This window comes from Pogona vitticeps, chromosome 1, assembly GCF_051106095.1.
Source record: "Pogona vitticeps strain Pit_001003342236 chromosome 1, PviZW2.1, whole genome shotgun sequence".
Taxonomy (NCBI): domain Eukaryota; kingdom Metazoa; phylum Chordata; class Lepidosauria; order Squamata; family Agamidae; genus Pogona; species Pogona vitticeps.
This window is the reverse complement of record NC_135783.1, coordinates 270,219,894-270,243,046: the sequence shown is the minus strand read 5'-3', so window position 1 is coordinate 270,243,046 and position 23,153 is coordinate 270,219,894. Positions and strand designations below refer to the sequence as shown.

General features: G+C 38.1%; 1 protein-coding gene across 1 annotated transcript in view; it reads right to left on the bottom strand.

Moving 5' to 3' along the window:
* CSTF3 (cleavage stimulation factor subunit 3) overlaps positions 1–21,897 on the bottom strand; it is an 89,595-nt gene extending 67,698 nt beyond the window's left edge. The window contains exons 1-3 of the mRNA XM_072985816.2: positions 21,506–21,897; positions 9,373–9,474; positions 9,152–9,247 (exon numbers count right to left, since the gene is read on the bottom strand). Of these exons, the coding sequence (XP_072841917.1) occupies positions 9,152–9,247; positions 9,373–9,474; positions 21,506–21,535 (228 nt within the window). The 5' untranslated portion in view covers positions 21,536–21,897. The remainder of the gene's footprint in view (positions 1–9,151; positions 9,248–9,372; positions 9,475–21,505) is intronic.
* Positions 21,898–23,153: the final 1,256 nt, after the last annotated feature.

The following is a 23,153-nucleotide window of genomic DNA, read 5'->3' as shown; positions in this document are numbered from 1 at the left end:
TACAAGGTTAAATACATCCAAGTGTTGGAGCGTATGTTCTAGAAGAAAATAAATTACACAGTGCTTCAGTTACTGTGATTACCTCAGTTACATGTATTCATCAATAAATAATGGAGTAATGTTTGCAGTTATATTTCTTACACACCACTATAGGGAACAAAGAAGTCAATGTTCATTAGCAGGTGAAGAAGTTTTAAAAATACTGTCCGTAAGACTGGAGGGTATATTGCTGCATGAGCCTTCAAACAATGATTTTGTGTTCTAGGAGTATCTGTGAGAAAAAGTCACTTGATCAGACTTTTTCAAGAAATGTGAAAGCCTTGTTTCTTCTAAATACTGGAAAAGAGAAATACTGGATTTTAATTTTAGATACTGATTTGACTTACTATTGCTAGGTAATTCAAGATAGTATGTTTATTTTTGCTGCTTTTGAATTTTGAACTTAGCTATTTGTTTTCATAATATGTGAATATGGAAATCTGCAGGAACACATATCTGGTTATGCAATGGGATTTATCTTTACTCCTTTGAGTGCCATCTCTGTCTCGAGTGTCTCCATAAATTATGCCAAATTTCAGAATACTTTCAAGCTCAATCTACAGGCAAACGTTTCTCACTTTAGAAACAAACTTCCTAGGCCTAGTTGAGATTTAATAAGGGGCATTTTCCACTACTAGAATGACTCAACCCCTCTTGTTCTTTCACAGATTCAATGAAATCAGAAGCTTTCTTCATCTTTAAACTACAGAATCTAGAAAAATAAAAATAAAAAAACAGGATAAAATCACACCTTTGCATCCAAGTTCAGGTCAAGGTGGAATGGAAGATTGGGGAGGGAACAGTAAGAAATCAATTTACATGATAGCTTACAACTCCAGACTCAGCGGTTCTTCTGCCCATTTTGGAAAACTGAATTAAAAGGATTTTGTAGTTAAAAATGCTACTGAATATTTTAAAGTATACTGCCAAATGAAGCTGGAAGAATATCCTTATTATTCTCTCAATGAAATATCAAATTAAGACTCACAAGAAGCCTATGCGGTAGGTAATAGCATATTGATCAGACAGAAAGCTTCTTAATTAAACTTACCAAAAGTGAAATAGTATATTGGAAAAGATAAGGAGAAAAAGTTCAGACCAACTTATTAGTGTGTGACATAAAAACAAAAAAAAATTCTCAATATATTTCTTTAAGCTGTAGCATTGTGTTCTTTTTACAACATGGGAGGATGTTTTAAATTGTTCACCTAGAATTTAGTTATAATTCTTAAATAAACCAGTATTTATTCTACCTTTGTACAACATACAAGTTATCATCATCCATGCATAGAAACATTCAAAAGAAAAAATGGATTAGCCTAATAGCTCAACAGTCATCTTTAGGGTAAATTTTTACTGCTAAGTTACTTTTCCAGATTCATCACCAATCTGATACATCAAAACACACTGCAGAAAAAAATGTATTTATTCTTTTATTTTGAAGTTTATTTTTGAATTTTTGCATTATAATACATAACACGACAATCTCTGCGTATGTACAAGTTTATCTTGTACAAACATCCAAAACCATGTACAAAAACCCCAGACAGAACTGTAAAGTGATTAAATAACATACAGATTTATTTATTCTAGCTATTATAACACCAGTTACTTGACTTTTCATAAACAGAATCAGGTTCTAAATTTACTTTACTTCCAGCCATCACCCGACCCAGTGCTATCTACATGTTTAACAGGGAAAAATAAATGAAATTGCAACTAGTCACATTCTATATAACATTATGCACAAAACGACATGGATGTGAGAAGAGATGTTCAATGATCTTTATGTGTTTTACAGAAATTGTATCCATAGAAGTACAAATTAGCATAACAGGGCCCGTTTCCTTTGACTTTTCTCAGATGAGGAGTCATCCGTGGTTCAACTACGCCCCACTGTGCTTCAGAAGCCCCGGGGTAACACAGAAAAAAGCAAATACAAATAACCCAGAAATAATATAGGCAAAATTTTCTTTAAACAATTTCGAGATGCAAGACCTTCGAGATCTTCTACCTTCTAAAAAAGCAGCAGCTTTATGATAAATATTCCCAGTTACAATGACTTAAAAGGCTGAATCTGAGAAGACCTAGTTGACTGGCAGGTCCTCAGACTGAGTGTCTAGGTATTTATTCCCAACAGCAAACATTCCCTCAACTTTAGGCCCCCGGCTGTTGCCAGCTATGGACACCAGAACAGATGGAGATGAGAGATTATTTCTGGCACAATCCACAGATGTGGCCCAATGTCCACATTCACTCCACTACAACCTGTGCTACTCTTACTCATTTGCAAGCAGTTTAGCCAAAGTAAAACTGGAAATGATCCTGACTTTTAGTAGTATCAATGGAACTATTTTGATCTTTTGTCTACCTAGCAAAGGTCAACTAACCACTACATATCCACATTTATAATAACAATATACCAGAGATTTGCAGAGTAGCCAATACACTGACTCTCGATTTTGAATCATATTGTTGTCAGTGTTTTTTTTTTTAAGTAAATAGTAGCCAGAGAACAGCTAGAGCTCTGAGTTGCTTGCCTCTCTGAAGTCCATGTGAGTAGAAGCAGGACTTATTTGAAGATTTAATGCAAGGCTTGTGTTTTGCACACTACCACTTGTAGGTTGAAATTATTAGGAAGTGTACATAAGCATGTGGCTTTATTCATAAGATTCTTCATTCACCCTGATCTTGGCTAGTAAATGCTTAGTTCTGTACAGTAAAAAAAGGGGAGGGGATTAAAATGGTTGGAGAAAATATAATTGTTATTGTATTACTACTAACCTACATTCTGAATTATGTAAAAATCAAGATGTAGAAAAAACGCAGCAAAACGAAATTTAAAAAACAGAACACAAGATTACCTGGATAAAATATTAAATGAGAGCTTGAAAGAGAGGTACTTAGATATGTAATGCATAATACAGTGTTGCCTCGCATAGCAACGTTAATCCATACAGCAAAAATCGCTGCTAAGCGATTTCGTAGCTATGCGATTTTAAAAAGCCCATAGAAACGCATTAAAACCTGTTTAATGCATTCCTATGGGCAAAAAAAATTACCTTAAAGCGAAGATCCTCCATACGGTGGCCATTTTCACTGCCTCTTATGCGAAGAATCCGTGCAAAAACACAGAGGGCAGCCATTTTTTTTACCCGGCGGCAATTTTGGAACCACCAATCAGCTGTTAAAAAATCTTCATTTTGCGATGATCGGTAAGCGAAACAGGGAGCCGATCATCGCAAAGCGAAAAAACTGCATAGGAAACATCGCAATGCGGTCGCTTTTGCGATCGCAAAATCTTTGTCGCTATGCAGTTTCATTGCTAAACGGAGCGCCCGTTAAGCGAGGCACCACTGTATATGCCATTTTAGGAGGACATAAAGTGGTGGGAGACCCCTCACTATGTTCAAAGTACACAGGAAAGTGTTACTAGGAAGCAAACTAAGACAAATGGGAGTCTGCTGGAAACAAAAGGGGTTTCCCTGGCCTACTTCAACGCCCCAGTCCCTTCACATATGACATTGCTTTGAAGGGCAGTAATTTACCTAAATGGTGGTTAGACGGTCCTTCTTGTTCATTCATTCATTCATTCATTCATTCTTGTTCATTCCATGACAGTACAGTAGTTCTAAGCTCTGTCCTCTTTATCACTTCACCATTGTCATATTGGCAAGAATTCATTATGCAAAAAGTCATTTGTATTAAGTGTAGTCAACTACTTTGGATTTCACAAGGCAGAGGTTGCCACAAAGAGCCTCACAACATTCAGAAACCTTCCAATTCAACTACATCTTTACACACAGGCGTCCACTCAGAAACTCATGTTTCTTTCACTCATCAGATAAAAAGAGGCAAATGCAAGTATTAGATAAATATGCAAACAGGTGAACACCAGTATAGAATAATGTCGGTAACTCTCACCCATTACAGGAGTTTCACTACAAGCGGCCAAAGCTCTGCTTTCATGAGCAGCTTGGTACACATATTCTTTCAGTTTCAGAACATGATAGTGATACCCAGGCACATACTTCCTATTCAAGGCTATTAACTTTTTTTTTTTTTTTTGGCAAAAAGAAAGTACCTTAAATGCCAGAGTATATTCATTTGGTTGTTGTAGGCTTTTCGGGCTGTTTGGCTGTGTTCTAGAGGATTTTCTTCCTAACATTTTACCAGTCTGTAGTCAGCATCTTCAGAAGATAGGAGGTAGAACTCTGTGTTCTGGTGTAGTGCATGGGGTGGAAGTACACAATCCCACACACTACACCAGAACACAGAGTTCTAGCTCCTGTCCCCTGAAGATGCTGGCCACAGAGACTGGTGAAACGCTAGGAAAAAAAACCTACAGAACACAGCCAAACAGCCTGAAAAACCTACAACAACCATCGGATCCTGGCCATGAAAGCCTTCGAGAATATATTCATTTGGTTCTTCTCTCTTTTACAATGGCCTAATTATAGTCCCAGGGTGTTTGGTGTGAGCAGAAGGCAATTCTCCATTAATTTTTGGTTCAACTCCTATAATATCTGATTATCTACTGTCCATGACCCCAGCCGTAAACCACACTTCAAAAGAGTTGCTAGTAAGAAGAACTGTATGGGCTCAAAGTACACCAGTGCTTTATTCAGTTTTCAGTAATATGCTCAAGTACTACAGTGCAATAGTGGGAACCGTCCATTTCACAAATACTTCTAAAAAATGAAGTTCAGAAACTTTTTGCATGGGCACATTCTTAATATTGTAGGTCCTGTTTTTGCCTAATACTACATCTAAGAAAGCAGTCTGAAAGCTGCAACTTTCTGGTATTTCTTGAAAAGCATCATCATTTTTTTAAAAAAGTAAACGTTATAAAAACAAAAACTTGATAACTATGCTCCAGCACAGATGTAAGTGGCACAGTAAACACTCGTATATGGAACTCCCAGCAGGAGGAAGAGGTTAAAGGGTCACAGGTTTGACAAATTTAGACCCTTTGTCTGCCAGCTTTATACTTGGCTGAAAACACAAGACCAAAAAGCACAATAAGATGTAAGAGAAAACTGCATATATTTGCAAATGTGTATTACCAGGCATTCCCATATTTTGGACTTCATGTGGTACACCTGTCAAATAGGCTAGTTACAAAAGCTTTAAAAAATCAAAACTACAATTATTCAATTAAATCTGGGTGAGCTTCTAGAGGGGGAATGTGAGATTGGTCTGGAGAAATCCCACCTTTTTCATGGGCAGGGAGGAGAAAAATCAATGATTTTAAAAAAATCAAATCAATGTAAATCATGATTTTAACAAAAAAAATCAACATTAAATGAAAATTAAAAAGCCGGACAGGGAACTTGTATCTGCACAAAAGATGTCTTGTGCACAAAGGTACTTCCCCATAAACCATGTGAACTTCCCTGATTTTCCCATCTATACCCTCCAGAAAAGGCCTAGTTGGGACAAAGAACTGAAGTGAGAATGTGGAAAGCCCTCGTGTGCAAGAAAAGATCAACCTCTCTATTTTTAGATCCAACCTTTCCCATACTGTATTGTAACACCTGTTATTTGAAACCTGTACTAAAAACTGTCAGAGCATATTACCAAGTAATGTATTTTACAACTTTAACCAGGAAAACTATGAACAATACAAGCGTAAGATGACCAGAAACCTGTAGTAAATGTAAGAAAGGAATGAGTAGTATTAGAAATGCTGCACATTTCTTGCTTTTTATATTTATGTGGCATACAATACTTCTGATATTCTTAAGAAGCCATTTTAATGCTTATTTATATTTACATAAAACTAAAAATGACAAGGTTTGCTTAATTCTTCTCAAATCTCCCATTAATCTCTAGCACAGGGCAAATTAACAATTTTGTGCAAACTCTTTGTCAGACCTACCTGCTACATTATTCTATTACATATAGACACACATAGATAGACATTTTAGCACTTTTTAAACTCATAAGCACAGTTGTTAAAAATTTCCATGAGCTGAATTCAAATATAAGCCAGCATTAAATAGTCAAGAAAATTATCTCATACCATGCAGAATAAGAACTGTAAAGGGGGAAAAATTCTACCATGTACACAAGGCAAGATGAATTATGCTTTGTTACAAAACTGCAAGTGTTCATTATAGAGGGCTTTACCTCATCCCCAGCTCTCAGAAGAACAGAAAGAATTTAAAGAACTTTGACTATTCCCAACCTGACTTTTGCTTCCACACGTGTCCATGGACTGGATAGGATCTAGGAAGGCACACATGTCTGCATGCACAAAAAGAATTTCCATACAAATATATTACTCTTACTTTCTTTCTATTAGTAGCCCTTTAAGTCTTGAGAGAGCTATTTTATAAGGTTTATTTATTTATTTATATATTTATTCTATTTATATCATGCCTATCTAGTCGATTAAGACCACTCTAGACGGTTCCCTAATTTAAAGAGGACTTTTTAAGTCTCAAAAGGCTTGAGAGATAAAAATCCCCCATGCATAGTTAAGATAACCAGCCAAGCACCTGACTCTGGGCATAGTCCATGTCCCACATTTAAGATGAAGCAGTCAACTTATTGGAGGCTTTTACATTTACAGAAAGCTTATACTCACTGTTACCTCTTACCACCAGTCACTGGCATCAGGACTTCTGAGTTTCTGTTTAAAAGGACCTTCCTTCTGTGGTTTTCAATTATACCTGCCATAGACATTAAAGCAGGCTTTTTTCCCCTAACAGAAATACAGTGGTGCCTCGCTTAACGGGCGCTCCGTTTAGTGATGAAATTGCTTAGCGACAACTTTTTCGGAGTGTTTTTGCGCTTCGTTTAGCGATGATCCCTATGGGCGATTTTCGCTTAGCGATGGTTAGGATCATGCTTCGCATAGCGATTAAATTTTGGGTCCCCTGTTTCGCTTAACAATGGTTTAACCAGCCTCATGTTTGCTGTTTTTTAAATGCTTTTCTGTTATTTATAAAGTTAAAGTTTACTGTTTAAAATGTTTGAAATCATAAAGTGCACTTAATAAACCCTTTGTTAACCAAAATTGACTTTGTTCTGACTCTTTTTTAATTTGTTGTATTTTTCCCCCATTGAGATGCATTTAATACGTTTCAATGCATTTCAATAGGGGAACCACGTTTCGCTTAGCGATGTTTCCTATGGCGATTTTCGCTTAAGGACAGCAATTCGTTCCTATTGGAACGGATTATTCGGTTTTCAATGCATTTCAATGGGAAACCACATTTCGCTTAATGATGAAATCGCTTAGCAGCGATTTTTTCGGAACGAATTAACATCGCTAAGTGAGGCACCACTGTATAAAAATGAAAGAAACTTCACCTTTTTAATTTTTAAGCAACAGATTGCAGTTCAATCCAAACTGAACTGGAGAACAGCCAGTAAAATTAGCAAGTGAATATTTAACATGGTGGATTTGATTTAATTTTTTTAAAATCTAATTTGACATTTTAAATTTTAAAAAATCATATTTTATTTAAATCAATTTGATTTTTCTCCACACCATACTTAAGATTAAGTAAAAAATTAAAACATGAATTGCATTCCTTGAAAACAAGGCAGACAAAATAAGACTACTCCTGTAAATTTTTGCCATTAGCCCTTGAGTCTAAGGATTTACAGTGTCTAAATACTGCCACAAAAAGAGTTGTATTACTCAGGGAATATTACACTGTGCAGGCAGATACATTACAATAATCAATTTTGCCTATTGCACAAGGTTCATTGAAGACATCTGGAGTGAGGTGACTATCTTCAAGATTCTTGAAGGCAAGCAAAAAACTCAGAATGTTAACTTGCACTAAATGTGAGGCAAAGGCTATCACATGAAAAAGAAATATGTTTTCTTTTGTGAATAGCAAGACCTATTCATGGAACATGAGTCACTCTCATTGTAAGGTTGCAGTGTGTTCTCTTGCTGTTTATCAAACAGACATACTGGATTTCAAAAGTATGCTTTTTATAATTATCACAGGTAAGGACTGGGGAACAGAAAGCTCTCTTAAAGGAGGAACAGATTATCAGCACACATGCAAATAAGGTGCCTAAAACCATTTGTACTATCTTGCTTCAAATAAGCAGCCAAGTTAGTACATGTCTGACATAACCAGGAGAACATATACCTAGTATGTTTACCTTATATGAACTTGCATACCAGAATACATCTTCTGCATAAGGAACATTGCTTATGCACAATATATGTGTGTGCCTAGAATAATCCCCATCAAAGTTTTATATGTAGCCAATAAAAATCAAAAATGTTATTTTCTTACACACCTAAAACCAATGACGTATCTTTCAATATTGTTGATATTTTTATCTTTTCTAATCAGATATCTCAGATTACTAATTTCATGCCATGTGGATCACATAATGTCCATCATCTTCAAACTGATTGTACTTACCAGTTTACAACTAGATTTTGTGTCTTACTTAATTTCTAAATACTGTACATTAGCTATTATTTTTAATCATAACATCCAGTTATACAGTATATGTTATCTTACCTGTCAGTTTAATACATTTGTACAAAAGAATTTAGCAGTATATTATTTTCCCAACATTGTACTGTATAAGACTTTCAGGCTATTAGGACAGGGTAAAATGCTTACTTATGTTAGGAGTATTGTTAGGCATGTACTTGTAGATACATCTCTGATCATTCAAATTTAACTTTACCACATTTCCAGTGATTTTCAAAAAAAAAAATTATCTGTGTTTCCAACCCCCACCCAAGCAAACTTTTCAAAAACTCAACCCAGTCTACGAAATTAAAAAATAGAGCCCAGAAAATCACAAAACCATTTGTTAACTTATATGAACAAAAAGGAGCTCTAAATAAACGACACAGGAGGCAATAAATTGACACGACAAGTAAATAAAAGGCTAAAGCACTCCAATACCATTGAAACGGTTTTAATGTTGTTGCAAGTCCATAATGCAACAATCACTAGATCAAAGACCCAAATAGTTAAGAGTTCATTTTCATTGTTCCCTTTTACCTTTGTTACAGAACTAAGTCAATTCCTCCCTTACCCAAGTTGTACTTAACTAATGTTTCTGTGTCAACTTAAATTCTTATTATATGTTTAAGAAAAAATATGAAAATATTAACCTCAGCTTCAATGTACAGTTTCCAGAATCTGCCAGAACTTGGGAACTGGGCAACAAGACGTTCATAGGTCTTCCGTGCTTTGTCTATAGGTTGATTCTAAAAATTGAAAACCAATAAATATTTACAATATTTATGATGTAAAAATGTATTGACATTTAGTTGAGAACCAATCATTGTGAGTGGACCCATTGATAAGGAAATGTAATCCTATGTCACTAAACCTGTGCCTCTCGAATGAGAATGCTCCAAGCGTCAAGGTCATATGGATTCTCTTCTAGTTTCTTTTCAGCTTTCTTTACTTTTTCTGGGACATATTCAGCGGCCTAGAAAACACAAAGCAAAAGGTTAGGACTCAACAAATAGTTCAAGAACACCATCTGTTACCTATAATACAAATGTTTACATATACATTGCCAAAGTTACATTGCACATAGAGATCCTGAAATAAAGATACACAAAAATAAAACATGAAGTTTACAAGAAATCATATGGATGGCATCTAGTATTTTAAAAGCCATCGACCAAGCTCAGCTCTAAATTAAATCCACTGCACTTCCAAAAAGATTGGGAAACTCAACAGCCTTTTAAAAAATCAAATAAGCTAGAAAGGAAAGAAAATACTGTAATAGGCTACACATTTTTATCTTTTTATCCTCCTCTCTGTCACCAAAAAAAATCTGTTCCAGACTGCTTCTCCAGCCCCGTGGAACTAATTCTTGTGTGTACAAGAGATCTGGGAAGAAGACCCATGGAATCACACTGGAAACTTTTGCAATAGAGAAGAAAGATTAGCAGACTTTCTAATTTAAAAAAACTCCGGATCTGGTTTAAGGGGCAACTCCCTTCCAATTCCATAATTCTAGGATCCTAAGAACAAACTACGCTGTTTCCCCCAAAATAAGACCTAACCTGAAAATAAGCCCTAGCCAAAAAAATAAGCCCCAGTTAAGTGAAACCCCACCCTCCACCACTGTGCAGCAACCAGAAGAAGATGACACAACTATATTTGAATAAATGTAGATTGTTGTACATGGAAAAAAATAAAACATTCCCTGAAAATAAATCCTAATGCATTTTTGGAGGAAAAATTAATATAGCACCCTGTCTTATTTTCAGAGAAACACAGTATGCCAGAAAAAGATATGTATCGAACACATTATTGCTAATTCAACTATTATTTTTGTTAAACATGCAACACTTCAATGGAGAACTGGAAAATAAACATTAAAAAGATTAAACATTCCAAACAATACTCCCAACTTATTCATCTTTAACTGATAAAATAGAAGCATTTTGCAGGCCTTGCACATTTTTTCAAACACTGATGTTTTATATTACATTAATGCAAGAAATCCCTTCTTGGATGCACACCTTAACACAGTAAAGGGGTTTGAGTATATAAGTGAAGCTGAGAGCAATGTTGTCAAGAGGCCAAACTCCATTTTGATCCTGGACTCCTAGGAGGATTACCCAAGACAGAACTATCAAAGCTGAGACACCAGACTACGGTGCACCCACCGTCTGCAAGGCAGCTATGAGGTGGCAGCAGTAGCTGAAGAGGTGATGACACTCAAGCTAACTTTTGTTATGATTGTGCATTAGGTGGCAAGGGTAAACCCTGCTGAGCTTTCCTTGCCATGAAAACCCAATTATAAGAAAGTCCAAAATGAAACAAGAGATAGTGCTGGAAGATGAGACTCAATAAGCTAGTGAAAAAGAGCAAAGAACAAGTACCGTATGAATAGTTCTGTGGCTAATGATGCAACCAGATTAAAGCCAAAAGGACCAAATAATATCAATCTGACTCCATGGGAAATCTACCCTTATACCCATCATTCAAGTCTGTGCTCCAAACACTAATGCAGAAGAAGATGGAATTGAAAGCTTTTAGGTACACATACAAGAGGAAGTTGATCACACACCAAAATAAGAAGTGTTTATAATCATAGGTGACTGGAATGCAAAATTAGGAAACAAGGCAGAACCAAATGTTGCTGGAAAATTTGGCCAGAAATGAAACAGGAGAAATCTGTTTCATCTACAATCTGTTTATTGCAAATACATGTTTCGAACAACTGAACAGATGGCTCTACATGTGGACATCAATACAGAATCCAAATAGACTATGTAACTGGAAGCAGGTGATGGAGAAGTTGTATTCTCTCCACCAGAGCAAGACAAGGAAGGGATTGTAGTACTGATCATAAGCAATTAATATCCAACATTAGACTAAAGCTGAATAAGAACACTAAAAGAACTGTAATGCCAAAATGCGAAACAACATTCCTGATGAATTTGAAATCCATGTAAAGCACAAACATTCATTACTAAACTCAATTGACTGTGAACCAGAAAAATTGAGAACTGTGAAATGAAACCGGAGATAGTATTAGGAAAGAAAGAATGTGTAAAGACAATTACTGCAGTAAAAAAGGGAAAAAAATTGATGGATGGTTGAAAAAACACTTAAAATTTTAAAGAACATATGAAAAGCAAAAGTAGGTGAAAAACCCTCAATGCAGTTTAACAACTAGGTAACATACTTTTCACAATCATTTATCAATACAGCAGAACTAAGCTGGGGAGGGAGAGAATGGAGTGGCAGATTACCAATCAATTCCAGTCCAACTAGCTCAGGGGTCAGGGAACTTTTTTACCTTTTACCCCCCAAAAAATTTATATATGCTGACATTACCCCCTTGATTTGAAAGGAAGGAAATCATTCATTATTTGAATTCAAAATCTTATTGAATCTATTCACAATTGAACCTGTAGAACTCTCTGCCACAGGATGCAGGTGGAGATGGTTACCAGCCTACTTGGCTTTCAAAAAGGATCTGAAAAGTTCAGGGAAGGCAGCACTGTGGATGGCTAGTGATCATCATGACAACCAAATGATGTATCTGTGTTCAGAGTCAGGATACTTCAGAGAACTACAATGTTCTCATCAGCATACCCTGAAAAGCTATGACAGCACATTTTGTGAAAACAGGCACCCAGACAAATTGCCTAGAATTTGCTTGTTTCTTGACCTGGGGTATCCACTTGTGCTTAATCAGGGCACAAACGCTCTGTGTATGTTTAAGGGACCACTCTCTTTCTTTTTCCGGTTTACTTTATACAATTGGAGGAAACTTAGCAGGTGGGCTGCAGTCTGCAAAAATTCCTGCCAAATCAAAAACTGTTAATCTTTAAAAGTGCCACAAGAGCCCCTTTCCCCCTTCTGTTACAACAAACTTCATAGGGCACTCTAGACCTTGGGGAACTTAGTTTCTCTTAGCCAATGGGTCGCTGAGGAAAGGAAAGACTGTGCTTAATCCAATGGAGGAAGCGGCTCAGCACACGCTCAAAGGCACCTGGTTAGTTAGATTGTCAAATGCATGATCTTTGCTGCACGGCAAATTGCTTCCCCTTCAGGCTGGGCACAGCCCTGCTCTCTTTTTTACAAAAGCAACACACCTAGCTCAGAAGAGCTGAGGAGCCCAGGCTGGACTGCGCAGCGCAGCCAAAGGAGGTGAGAAGGGAGGAAAGGATTGGGGAGGGGCTGCGCGCAGCGAAGGCCCTGGCGAGGGAAGACGCATGGAGCAGGAGGGCAAGGGAGGAGGCCAGTGCCTGCCTGCGGCGTGCCTCTGTCTTTAGTATGCTTCCCACCCGCTTTAATCCCAAGGCAGCCTCAGCTCCTAAAAAGGGCGGGCGAAGTAAGACGAGCATCGGGCTAGCAGCCATGCAGCCACCGCCGCCAGCCAGGCTGGGGAGAGAGAAGCGTGTGACGTACGAGAGCAGGGCAGCCAGGAGGTGCCTCCGCGCACGTACTCATTACCCCCAGGATTAAAATTTTCACCCAATTTGGGGTAAATTACCCCTGTTCCCCAACCACTGAACTAGCTTCTATAAGTCCAGGTAGGATATGGCTTTACTAGGCTTGCCTAGGTGAGACCTCTGTTTCAAATCCACTTCTCTGAAACAGAAAGTGGATACCCATTTATTTATAGTATAGACCAGTTTAACTGAGGAACCTACAGGATCACAGAGAGAAATGGCCTCAATTCTCAGAACACTCTGCTTTCAGGCCTCCTGCTAGCAGTAAAACTAGTTCTGTGGTGCTTTCCATAACTATACTAGAGCAGTCATATTCTCCAACCGCAGAAAGATACCCATATATCCTATCCCAACAGCCCTCAGATGGTTGCCTGTTGTCCTGCATATTTCCCTCCGAAGGCCTTTGTGAAATTTTCCTTGTGGCCCCTGCTTATTTCACCAAACCAAGGGCTAACGCTACGTATCTCACAAGCTGACACCAATTTGTAGCAATACCCACATGCCCCCTGTTTATTATTCCCCCACAAAAGCACACTTCATATGGTATTCTTGCTGCTACCAGTGGATTACTTCAATCTACAATACAAATGACATACATCAGAACACTTGTCTTGTGAACAGAAACAGAACTTATTTATTGAAGTGAAGCAAAATGAGTAATAACAGGTTTTTCAGATATTCAGTATACATAAGAAATTCATCAACAGTTCTCTAAGTACATAGTTCTTTTCGTTTGCAATTTCATTACTACCCTCTCTACCAATTTTTCTAACCAGCTCTATCCCTCTGAATGACTAATCCTAACTGTCTGACTAACCAGCCCTATCTGACTCCTCCTTCTTCAGCCAGGCTTCATGTCACTGCTGACTCCGCCTCTCAAATTCATGCAAATCAGCTCATGAATATGAATGACATGAGTGATGTGGATGGTCACCACAGCCTTGTTTAATGGAAATTTTACAAGGTGCTTTTTTTAAAGCTTAGTAGTAAGCAATAACAGCTATTTGGTGCTTTATTCCACTTTTCTTTTGTACAGAGAGCAGTTTTTAAAGGTGGAAATGCCAAAATGGTTCCTCCTTAATTTCCACTCTATACATATATTCAAAATGTTGTCACATATTAATATTTTTAACGCTATCTTACTTGATAAATTACAAACAGGGTCTTAAATTAAATGGTCACTCTGATTAGGCTGAGTTTATTATTATAATTACATGAAAATATAGGACCAAAAATAATTACAGCCTCTCACATTGTGAGAGGGTAGCCAGTGACTTGAAGGGTTGACTCTGACACTTTCCATAACTCCTCTGGGATCCAGTCAAGGAGACAGAGTCATCTGTTACCATGGCTTTTTTTTGGAGGGCTAACGCTGACACACACACACCCGAAGCACTTCACTGGCTGTGCAGGAACCAGAGGTGTCTGGTGGTGGAAAAGAGAAGCAATATTTAGGAAGGTAAGTGGGGCAGCAGGGAGAGAAAGCAGTGAAAAGACGACAAAATAGCATTTAGAGTGTTGCTCCAGCATTCCAGGATGGCCTATGGCACATGGAGGTTCTCTCTATTATGGTTATAACATACAGTTATACCAGTCTCATCATAGAACATTCCACTATAAACCACTGCCCAGAGTTCAGCACAACCAGGCAAGGGGATAATTATACTGTATCTGCCTGGCATGACACAAACAGTGGGGTGGCCTGGGCCCACTGGTGGAGTCTAGAACAATTCCAACTGTGGCAACTCCAACCGTAATGGCAGGAAAGTCAATTTAAAAAACTGTATAATTTAAAATAATACATTCATGTAAAGGAAAAACAGGAGAAAGGACTAGGACACTGAGACTGGAGGGTGATGGTAACTACCTGGTAGACTCTGGGCTGTACTGTCAGGGGGTGATAGTGAACTAACCCAACAGGTAGGAAAAGGGCAATGAGAGGTAGAGGTAGAGCTGCAAAGATTCTGTGAAACCCAGCAAGTTATCCGTGTATAGTTCCATAATAAAGATACAGTTGACTATTCTGACTGTTCTTTTGTGTAGTGATGACCAACCCCACAGGTTCCTTAGACATCTTCTTGCCCCAGGGAACTCATGTATATTCACCTGAAGATTACAGTATTTACAACAGCAAATTCCAAGGAAGCAGCCAGGTTAGGCTATCTCAACACATCAGAAAACTTGGGGAGAAATGCTACAGTATTTTGTCTTCATTTTTCATTTTATTTCCAAACATTTCACTTCTTCAAGCATACTATTTTCTATTACAGCAGTTAAGCATGTCAGACATTCAATCATTGATCTTTCAAAAAATACAGTATCAAAATCTCAGAATCAAGCCAATAAGTGAAGCCTGAATTTGTTCATATGTGCCCTACTGATGTTTAAGAACACTATTAAGCATTCATATTCTAAACACATGTCAAATGAATTTTCCTGGTAAAAGAATGAGCTGTATTTTAAAACTAAGCTAGAATTTTCTTTCATGTAAGGAAAAAAAAATGAAAGGTTCCAGATCTTCCTCCACTAATTTTTCTCACCCCTTTCATATGAAAACAAAAACATCCAAAGCAATAGTGCTGCTAGCATGTGTGTGATAAGAATTAAAAAAATTTCAGACTTTGAACACACCACACCCACGCACAACCCCAAACAAATAATATTAACCTTTCCTTTTGCAATAGCAGTTCTCCATATGCCAGAAGTAGCTTTGTTGTATCATATGGGAGAAAATTCCAAACATGTAGCCAATCCATAGAGATCTGTATGGACAGTTTTCCCCTAATCCACTTGTATAAAGGGCATGAAATTACTAGCAGAATGCTCCTCATTAAAGGGTAGCTGCTTCAATTGAAGACTGGACACAACTTTGTTTTACCGCATTTACACAATTTTTATATATCATTGGTAACACTGAGCTATATAGTCATGCCTCACTTTACAATTGCCCCACATTACGGTGAAACCGCATTACAACTTTATAACTCTTGTTCTGTATTTACAGACCCACATATTACTTCAGCAGCACCTTTATATAACACCAGTGAGTTTCAAATGGAGATGTAAATACTAGCAGACTTATTTGTTAAAAAAAACAGTGGAAACTATAGTTTTTCTCTTGAACTGTCACATCACAGAAAAAAATAATATTTAGAAGGGGGAGACAAGTGGAGTGCTGTTAAGGTGTGAGGCGCACTGTCAGGTTAGACTCTATCCAATTTGTGGGATGGGGCTTTTAAAAAGGGAGCCATATTTTCTAATCCAATAGTTTTCAACCTTTACTGAACTCTTTCCTCACCATGTGGTCTCAAAAACAAGCCCTGAACAGAGGATTCTGGCAATAGGGGACATACTGAATGTTGCACACTCAATTCATACTAACCACTAGTAGGTGTGTGCAGTGTGTGCTTATTGTAGTGTGCACAATTATCTGTCTACTCTATAAATGAATGGCACACACCCCTCCCAATTATTTTAAGTTCTTCTGAAACAGCTCTTCTTAGCCTATATTAGAATTATAAACACAGGACCCAATGGGATTTGATTGCATTATCATGCTCAGAATTGTGCTGCATGTCTCTTTTCAACTAGTTCTGCTTGGCTGATACAAAAAAACTACATACAACTGTATTTACAACTTTCTTTCATCTTCAGTATTCAATGCCCTGTGCTTTTATGAATAAACACAAGAACACATCAATATAACCAAGAAAAATTATCTCTTGAAAAGCACCTTCACATTCTGAAATTGTTTTGATTTCTGGCATCAAGCAGAGGGTGGGGGGGGGCAGAATTTCCAATGACTATACAACTAACAATGGACATATTCATAAACACAGGAAAGTAGGCATCTGCAGGAAACCCTGGCATCTTATATGAAGGCAGCATGCTCAATCACTCCTTACCGCAGTGCCCAGTGGCTAAATGAACCATAAAGCTTCCATGTTTAGATTACTATGTTGTGTTTTTTGTTCTGGTCCAACAAATCAGAGGAGAGCTTCCTCCTACCAAAGGACACAATAAATCAAGCAGAGTGGTTCTGTGCAAGGCCAATCATGCTGATTATTCACGATAAATCAGTGCTCCTGAGAGTTCTTGTCTTGTCAATTTAACAATGCTACAGTGCCTTGTGTGCCCAAAATTATGCAGTCTTTCAACACCTTGCAGAATGTATTTCAGGAGTATCTCTAGACTCAACATCACCTCTTAATTCCATTTGTTAATACGCTTAGTCCCACACCCATGCCAAAGCAATGAGTTAGGAAACTGCAACAGAAACAAGTTCTTGTAAAACAAAACTCCATGATCCTACCCATGATCTAGGTGTTAGAACAACATTCATATGAAAATCAGACTTAATGTCAAGACCTGCTTCATTAATTCTAACGTTAAAGTCATACCATCACAGAGGTTTCTTTTAATATGACTTTGGGGGTTTTTTTCTGTCTAGTGCTCTGTTTTACAATTCCCCTAACCATTAATCGATGTCTGCAAAGATAACATGCCTCTTAATAGCAAAAATGTATTTAAATAAACATACTGAGAAAGATCTTAATCCTATTGTTCCTCTGCAGAAATATGTTTAATCAAATACATATACAGTATTATACAGGTTGAAATCCAGCAAAGTTACACCATACTGTATAAGCCTCATGATATCCCAACCATGACCATATTTTATTGATAAACTTTCTTGCTTTTCTCTCCAGATTCCCTCAGAATTCCTTTGGTCCTGGGGAAGCCTTTGGGGACAACAGGGAGTTTAAAATGTCCAGAATCACTGCTGCTTCTCCTACCTCAGCTACCAGAACTAGGAGTCACAAATTTCAGATATTTAAGATTCTATTCCCTAACGTCTCACTATCACCAAAAACATCCCCAGGACCACAGGGATCCTAGGAAAAGGGGTGGTGTTGAATTTAAAATATTTGATTAATAGCCGACGGCAGTACATTGAATCTTGCCAGCATAAATGCTCTTCTGCAGTGGGCGTCAGTTAGAAAGGAGAAATAGGGGGCTAAGAGCCCTGGCTTCAGGGATAGGCCCAAATGACTAGGGGAACAAGTTTTCCGAGCTGCCTCGGTCAGATGTTGGAATTGGATGTCTAACAGTCTGCGTTTGATTGATTGAAGTATTGCCTGACTAGAGGACAGGTGGAATGTATCCAGGGAAATTCCTAAGGACATGATTTTTTTCTGAATCGTGGTCAACCATTGGGAAGCATGATGATCCATCAACATCAAAAAGGTAAAAGAGTTCTGTTTGGAGTTGAATAAAAGGCAGAGCCAGAACTTGAAGGTCGAAAGCCAAGCACGGGTTTCCAACAATAGCAATCCCGTTTCTATGCACATAGCGGCATAGGGAACACAATTAGGCAATCCGAGTATTTTCCTCAGGAAGGCAGATCGTAAGCCTTCGATGGTGCGAAGGCTTCAATCCATATGGGGGCACCATATAGGAGTTGGGAGCAAGATTTCGCATTGAAAGCTCTTAGAGCCATAGGGACATATCGGTTCCCTTTCAGATAGAAAAAACGGGCAATAGCCGAAGCACTAGTTCTTGCCAGTGATAGAGTGCACTTGCGGTGGGTTAGCCAGCTCCCATTGTAGAAAAAATTGATCCCCAGGTATTTGATTGATTTGACCTGCTCAATAATGCTTCCCTGTATTGACCATGAGAGTGGTTTCCATGACTTAGAAAAAACTAAGATCTTTGTTTTCCTGGTATTCAATGTTAGATCGTTAAGATGGAGATAAGTCATAGTTTGACGTAATAAACGCTTCAGTCCAACTTGGGAGCATGACAATACAACAGCATCATCTGCATATAGGAGGATGGGAATATGGCGGTGAGCAAGTTTAGGGGCGTGCCCATTGATTGTGTATAAGGCTGGGGCTAGATTGTTTAAAAATAAGTTGAAAAATGCTGGAGCAAGAATACAGCCCTCTTTCACGCCTTTGCAAATTGGAATTCCTGGAGTTAAGTTCCCCTGAAGATTATACCTGACTTGGCAACTAACTAATGGAAGAGTATAGGTTTTTAATCAGGAAGAGCAGTCTGGGATCTATATTCAACCTGGCCAACTTGGCCCACAGCAATTCTCTCAGGATTGAGTCAAATGCCGCCTTAAGGTCCAAAAAGGCAGCGAAGAGTTTATTCCGATATTTCCCACTGTATTTGGAAGCTAAGTGTGACAATACTGCACCATGGTCAAGGGTAGACTTGCCATGACGAAACCCTATTTGTTCTGGGCCTAGTATGTTACACGTTGTTAGCCCCTGTGGTCAAGATGCCATCGAAACAGTTTCTCACGTTCTCTTGGACTGCCCTTTCTACAACAGCTTGCGTGCAAGATTTCTAGAACCATTGCTCTCCAGTTTTCAAGGACACTCCGATAAGGCCAAGGTTTGCTTTTTAGTCCAGGGAAATATTAACCATGTCACTATCTATGTCGCTCGCTTTTTACATACCGCGATTCAAATCAGAGAGACCATCCCCCAGGCATAGTTGAATCACTCTCCCAACGTAATCTGGTCATGGCTCTATTACTCTCCACAGCTTTTTTTATTGATTTAAACTTTGCATTAAGCATTCCTAATCTACATGATGCAGTGGTCTACAACTACTGTATACCTTGAAACTATGTAATGCTTTATTCTGCCCGCATTGAAGCTTTTTGATCTGCTTCATGTAGGGTATATACCCTCCATCTATCTGAGGACCCCTGCTTGCTGTATGTTTTATGACAATAAAGGTTATGATGATGATGATGATTAATAAAATATGGCTGCAGTTGATGACATCATCAGGTTTAGGCAGCATAAATTTATGTTACTGGATTGCAGACACATTGTTATTATTTCAGTTAAATAACAAAGAATTTAAATGGCTATTTTTATGGTGAATATTTTTTCCTTCCAATAAAGTAAAATAAAAGTTGTCTAAATATAAATTGTTAACCTACAAACTAGAATTAGTTTATCTTGCAATGATTTTATAATTATTTCAAATACTAAATATCGAAACAATAATAAATTTTCAAATAAACTAACCTGAAAAGTTATTATTTTAGAAAACCGAAATCTTCACCTAAACTTAAATATTAAAGTTATAACAACCAGCAAAAACAAGCCCTTACTTAGAATACTATGATTTAAATCAAGGCTTACTGACTAGCTATTTAAATTGTGATTCAAATCATTTTTTTGTTTAAACCACACCCACCCTATTTATATATTAGCACAATTTATATATAACTACTGGTAGACGAGTACTTAAAGTTGTACATAACATGACTAGCGATGCTAACTTCAAAAAGAATTATAACTGTTTTGTGAAGAATAGGTTTAATGTATATGCAATGCAAATAAATTATAATCTGAAAAACATTTTAGATTTGTGCAAGATTTTGGGAAAGTCAGGAAGCAATTTCTAATGTCTTTTAATTTACAAGAAATAAATCCCACATCAAAATGTTTCCATGCTTAAAAGCAGCTTGCCACACAGCTGTTGTGTCAACGTTTCACTGTGTGGGAAATATATATTCTCAAATGATGTAACTTTTAATGTTTGAAACTCAGGTTTTTGTAGACCACTGCACCTGAGTTGGTTATATCATTATGTTTTTATGGGAACAAAGTGGGTGGAGGTTGTGGGGTTTTGCTTGCTTGTACAGCACCTAGAATACTGTGAATTCACTAACAGGGCGGTATATAAATTAAATAAATATATAAGATCTGTTTCTCAACTCACCTACCCTTTTTTAACATTTGAATTTAGATATGCAAGGCAGTTTATAGCAATAAATAACGATTTTATAAACAATTCATCCCATTTTCACAAAACTGAAGTAATAATTTTCAAACTTTTTTAAACTTCAGACATGGATGGCAATTACAATCACATAATTATATTCGTTGTCCTTTATCTCACACACGGAAATCTGAATGAAAATTTTATTTATTTATTTATTTGATTTATATCCCGCCCATCTGGCATATTTATACCACTCTAAGGTATCTCCTTAGCTTCTGAGCGATTCAGTTAAAGAAATGCAAATTAAAGCTATATTACACACACTTCCTTACAAGTAAACCCCACCCCTCCCAAATTAACGGTGCCTACCTGCAGATAAGCATACCCTGAGTGTTTGTTTTAATTCGAAGTAGCCCTCCCGAACTCAGCGATGCTTACCTCTAAGCGAGAATTTTAAGGCAGGCTGGAAACCAAGCAGTGAACTGAACAGAGATAACTAAAGCGAACTAGAAAGATACCGGGACGATGGATGTACTCTACATTTGTACAACAGGTCACCCCAACAGAGTACACAAGTCGGGCGTGAAATGCGAACACAGCCTGCCTTAACACATAATCGCACCCATCAAGGAAACCCATTCCCCACTATCTTAAAAAGCGCCATTTTCACCTCCTCTAACGTTTGGCTGCTCCTGTCAGCCCAAATCCCCACCACCTCCGTCTTATGAACAGATTCCCCGCGAACCGTTACACACAACTAGGAAGGCCCTGGTCGCTCACCTGGTCACCGGCGGCAGCTTCTCCAGACATGGTGGCTCAAACCAGGCCCCGGGAGGGGGAGCGAAGGAAAGAAGTAGCCTCAAATGTATGTCTGTTTGTTTTTACCCACCCCTGCCACCTTCCCTTCACAAAATCCCTGGACAATTAGCCAGCCAACCAGCTAGCGAAGGAATTTTCCTCGCGTGCCTCCTCCGCTCCTCCAAGGAACAAAATGGCGGCTAAGCCGTGTCTCCCCCCCCCCTCCCCGTCTCGCCTCCCTCAGCAACGAAGGAGGCGGGGCCGAATGGGAAAACGCGAGTATTGCAAGGACTGCTGGGAAACGGAACTGGAGCAAAGAATGGGCGCGAGCAGTTAAACAACTACAGTAGTAGAATTCAAGCAGCAGGGAAGGCAGCGCGAAAAGGATTCTGGGAATGAAATACTGTAACTAAACTAAGGACGAAACAACAGACATGCGCAGAAGCTCAACGAAAGGAGGGGATATGGAGGGGCGGGGAATGCTTGAATTTTTCGTCACTGTCTGGTAAACGAGGGGCGGAAATTACGAGTGCAGGGTATGTTTCACGAAGCACGTGGAAGAATCAGATGTTTCTGGGAACTTGCGTTTTCCTGTACTATAGCATCTGTTTTGTTGTCCCTTTATTTCTCCGTTATTGGTATCTAACCTTTTTTGTAGCAGATCCGATGCAGTTTTCGAAACTAAGCCTGTTTTCTTCTCATTACTCAAGGAGCAGTCGTCATAAAGGAGCAATTCCGTAACAGTTCTGGTTTGCTTATAGGACGAGTCTCACAAAACATTTTGAGTGGGTGTGTGGGGGTGGTTGTTTTTTTTTAAAGAATATCGATACCCGTCCTGAATTGAGGAACTGGATAGACATATATGAGGATTTAACAGGGGTTAGAATGAATAAACAGAAGCCTGGTGAGATAAGAGAATTGGTCTCCTTGGGATCTAAAATTAGAAGTAGGAGAAAATTAGTAACTCGTAAAGAACCAGAGTCTTGCAGGGATCTGTTGGAGACTGTACAAGCATAAATATTTCTTCCTTTACTCATAAATGGTAATGGAGTTAGGCATGAGCAGACTAGTGGCCAGTTTTATGGGTAATACCAAACTTTTCAAGAAGATGAAACAACAGAACTTCAGAAGAATCTTTAAGCTTGGTAAATGCAGAATAAAATTTGAACCACCTGGTTGCTCTTTATCATACATAGAAGGTACTGTGGAGATAAAAATTTATAGAAAGAAGCGATCCAAAAAAGCGATTGGCTGGGGTGCCTTCATTATAAGAAATATCCGAAACAGGTATGACTGCTAGATATAGAAAAGAAGACTAAGGACTTACAGTATCTACACACCTGTTTTGGAGGAAGCTGGAGCAGGCTAAACAGGATGACTAGGAGATTTGGTATGATGGTGCAGTCCTTGCATCCAAATAGAATAGAGATCTCAAGCAACCCTGTTTGGCCTGCTGTCAATTTGCCAATATTTTATAGTTGGTTAAGATGAGAGCCACTTCAGAATATTGGCAAATTAAATACTTCCTTGGCTCAGTGGAGAAGCTGAAGTAGATGTTTTTAAAGTGTTTTAGGCCAGCACTTTAAAAAAATAAAAGCTAAGTGGGAAACCTCTTTCAAGAAGCAGCAGG